Source organism: Spermophilus citellus (assembly GCF_964194105.1).
Source record: "Spermophilus citellus genome assembly, chromosome: 2".
NCBI lineage: Eukaryota > Metazoa > Chordata > Mammalia > Rodentia > Sciuridae > Spermophilus > Spermophilus citellus.
The window spans coordinates 201,777,512-201,781,750 of NC_138183.1; the positions used below are offsets into that span (position 1 = coordinate 201,777,512).

Below are 4,239 nucleotides of genomic sequence, written 5' to 3' on the forward strand. Positions count from 1 at the left end.
AATTTTATTCAAATTATACTTTAGTAGCCATGATAATTTGAATAACATTGAATATTCGATACTAAATCAATATGTTGAAACTTAATTGGAATATATCCTCACTACTATATATATATCCTCACCCATTTGATATGATTGTTATGCTCAAGTTATGTTTTCTTTTCCTTCACAGCTGTGATGCACAATAAACTACAAACAAAATTAAAAGTACTAGCAAGGTGCAATGACACATGCCTGTAATCCTAGTGGCTTGGGAGGCTGAGACCGGAGGAGCACAATTTCAAAGCCACCCTCAGCAAATTAGAAAGCCTCTGAGCAACTCAGCAATGCCTGTCTATAAATAAAATATAAAGCAGGGCTGGTGCTGGGGCTGGTGCTCAGTGATTAAGTGCCCCTGGGTTCAATGCCTGCTTTTTATATCTAGATATATATCTATATATATATATATATATCTATATATATATATATATATATATATATATATAGAAAGAGAGAGAGAGAGAACATTACTACAAAGTATGAAATGTTCCAGATTTTGCACCTGTGACATTATTCACTCTGAAAAGTTCACAATGTAAGTCAGGAAATGCAAGGATTCTAGAAAATAGGCATAACTCATGAATCATATTATTTTCCCAAAATAAATAATAAAAAACCACTAGCTGGAGCTGGGGCTGTGACCCAACAGTAGCCTGACATGTGTGAGGCACTGGGTTCAGTTCTCAGCACCGCATATAAATAAATAAAATAAAGGTCTATCACAACTAAAAAACAAAACAAAACAAAACCAAATTGTTTATAAACAATTTGAGGGCATTTTGACCTACAAAGGAAGATACGAAAAAAGTCTCTAATGTAGTGGCCCCAAGTGAAAACAATACTTAATATTGCCACATGAGAGGTCCAGAAAATATATGCATTGTTGCATAAATATATAAATACCAAGAGAAATACAGTTTTGGATGATCCCAGTATGAGCCCATGAAGTAGAACTCATTTCATCCTGAAAACAATAATTCATTTTCTTACTGACTCGTTGAAAAGATTTTTCTCTCCAGAAAAAAAAATCACACCCACTATTTGTTGGTCTCTTGAGGTTACAGCTGTTAGTGAATTTCAGTGAGCTTTCAGGTTAGTCAGAATTAGTTAAAAGCATTTAAAGAAGTAAGTCTAAAATAACAATTAAAATATATAGACAAGGGAAGGGTGTGGAGCACAGTGGTTGTACACATGCTTAGCATATGCAAGGCTTCCAGTTGGATCTCAACCAGCACACACACACACACACGCACACATACATGTTTATGTGTAAATATCATTCATTCTATCAGAATGACCTTTGAGGAAATGATCATATCAAAATAAAAGCATCAATACATAGAAACCTATTGAAGTAGATATTTATTGAAACATAATCTTAATCACAATAGTCTGATAATTACCTGGATGCCCATAATAGGGAAATGCATGCCTAGACTATTGTATCATGTGCTAAGGAACTTAGTATCTCTTCAAAACAGATGATAACACGACAGTATTAAAAGAGAAGAATCTCCTGATACATTTCAAACTCAAGGAATACATCATTATATTAATATCAAGAAATGGAATCTGTTTTCATCATTTATTAAATTCAAACAGAGTTCTGTTGAGTAATAAGCAAATATATAGCTTCTTAACAAGTCAAACTGTGTGTAAAACCACTGCTCTCCGCCATAATTTCACCAAAGCCCTTTTCATCTCATGGTTTCGCAGGCTGTAGATAAGGGGATTCAGCAGGGGTGTGAGCAAAGTGTAAGCCAAAGACATCAGTTTCTTGGTTACTGGTGAGTAGCTAGATTTGGGCTGTAAATAAGTCATACTGGCTGTGCCATAGAAGAGGGTGACTGATGTGACATGAGAGGCACAGGTGGAAAAGGCCTTCTGCCTCCCAGTTGTTGATGGCATCTTCAGGATGGCAAAGAGAATTCGAAGATAAGACAAGAGTATTAAAAAGAAAGGAAGCAATATAATCAAAATGGTGCCTGTGAAGGCATAGATTTCAAACAAGGAGATATCTGCACAAACCAGTTCCAGCACTGCTGGGGTTTCACAAGATATATGATTAATTACATTGGATCCACAAAAGGGAAAACTAAATACCCATGAGGTCTGCAGAGTAGCCACCATGATCCCTGAGACCCATGAGAACATTACTAATTTCACAAACACCCTCTTGTTCATAATCATGGGGTAGGTCAGAGGATGGCAGATGGCAGCAAATCGGTCATAAGCCATTGCCCCTAGGAGAAAACATTCATTCACACCAAAAACAAGAATGAAATACATCTGTGCAAAACATCCCACAAAAGAAATTGTAGTTTTCTCAGTAGTCAGGACCACCAGCATTTCAGGCATGATGGCTGCACTGAAACTCACTTCTACCACAGATAAGTTCTGCAGGAACAGGTACATGGGGATGTGGAGGGTCTGGTCCAGCAAGATGGCGGCTATGATGATGGCATTTCCCATCAGGGTCACCAGATAAATAACCAAGAAAACCCCAAAGATCTCGTCTTGAAGTTCAGGAAAGTCAGAGAAGCCCAAAAGGATGAATTCAACCACAGAGCTTTGATTTTGTCTTTTCATTGCAGTACAGAAGCCCTATATTGTTTCTGCAGACATAATCAAAGACTAAAGTCACACTCCAAAGGCTGAGAATAGCAGCCTGAATTCTGTATAGAAATTCTAGCAGAGGATGAAACGAGGAAAACATCTTCCAAAAAACTGAGATTGAAACATTTAGAGAAAGGCAAAATACTAACATTAGTGACTATTTCTAATATAAAAGGAAACCTGAAGAATTCTTATTTAGAAATTTGGTCTTAAAAGTGCAAAGTGCTATCAAGTTCTATTGCAACTTATACACTATGTAGTTTTAAACTAAACATACTCTAAAGTAAATATAGATATTTTCTAACACTGGTTCTAATCCCATATTATTACCACAGGTATTTTTCATTTTATTCAACTTATGTATATATAAAAATGGAGAGGTAGAAAATATAGTATAAAAGTAAATAAATGGAAAAAAGCTAATCCAAATTTTTATAATAATTCAGTAATAGTGAATTTTATGTAAATTTATGTAAATATTCATTAGATTCAAAACCAATAAACTTTGTGTGACATTTAAAGGTGACAACATTCCACAAGAATTCTCAGGGAAGGTTGTATTCAAATGCACCTCTCTCAGAAAACAACACTAGACTATGTGAATCGGCTTCAGGCTTATTAATTTCTTATTGATTTCTGGCCAATTCTATTTGGGATTTACTGGGATATGAAATTTTTAGCCCCAGAGATTCAAGATTATTCTTTGTGACCATGATGATTTGAGGACAAACCCACTTTTTGGTCAATCTGGAGTTGCAATTTCAAAGTTTCTACTCTCTCCCATTCTCTCTCTTCTCTCACCCCAATCTCCTCATCAAGTGATTCATGGGCTCATTAATTATTCAACAAGCTCTGATGGACCTACCATTTTCTATACTCTGCATCATAAGTAGAAACCTAAACACACTAGCTAAAATAACTGTGACCCTCACCAGTAAGCTACAAAAAATAGTGTCCCAAAACTCTCTATCTTTACCCCTTATACAATGCTCAGTATTTTTCCATTTTTACCAAGTCACATTACGTATACTTTTATACAAATCATTCCCACAGCAGTATAATCCCAGGGGCAAAGATTTTGTTTGCTTCTTTGATATTTAAACAATGACCACAACAATCTCCACTTTATTACACATTTTAAAACAATAATTTTAAACAAATAAATGGAATATATTAGGAAAATTAGACTCTAAAGAATAGTGTTAAAGCAAAGTGAAACCAGTACACAGCACAATTGAGAACCAACTGGCAAGTAATAATGGGGGATTTAGACAATTTAAATGAGGGAAAGATTACATGTGGATGGGGAGATGGAGATGACAACCACAGTCACAGGATGCCATGAGTGGAAGGGGCAGTAGGTGGGAGGAGGAAGGCACAGAGCAGGACACACTTGCTCATGGCAAAGGTCCTTGATGACAATACAACTAGAATAGAGCCTACTGTATCTTCTGTGATGTTCTGAAAACCAGATGAAATTCAGGAAGTAGCTGAAAGAGCCAGCAGGACAGAGGATCCCAGCAAGATGAAGATGAATGATATCCTAAATGCAGACCTGTAGGGCATTAGCAACAGTAAAAGGTC

At 36.1% G+C, this 4,239-nt stretch overlaps 1 protein-coding gene across 1 annotated transcript; it reads right to left on the reverse strand.

Moving 5' to 3' along the window:
* Positions 1-1,683: 1,683 nt before the first annotated feature.
* On the reverse strand, positions 1,684-2,628 carry LOC308641328 (olfactory receptor 10A3-like; the record flags this gene model as incomplete). Its single annotated transcript, XM_081279805.1, has 1 exon — positions 1,684-2,628. One exon carries the CDS (start codon positions 2,626-2,628, stop codon positions 1,684-1,686), a length of 945 nt encoding a protein of 314 aa, XP_081135931.1.
* Between the last annotated feature and the right edge of the window lie 1,611 nt (positions 2,629-4,239).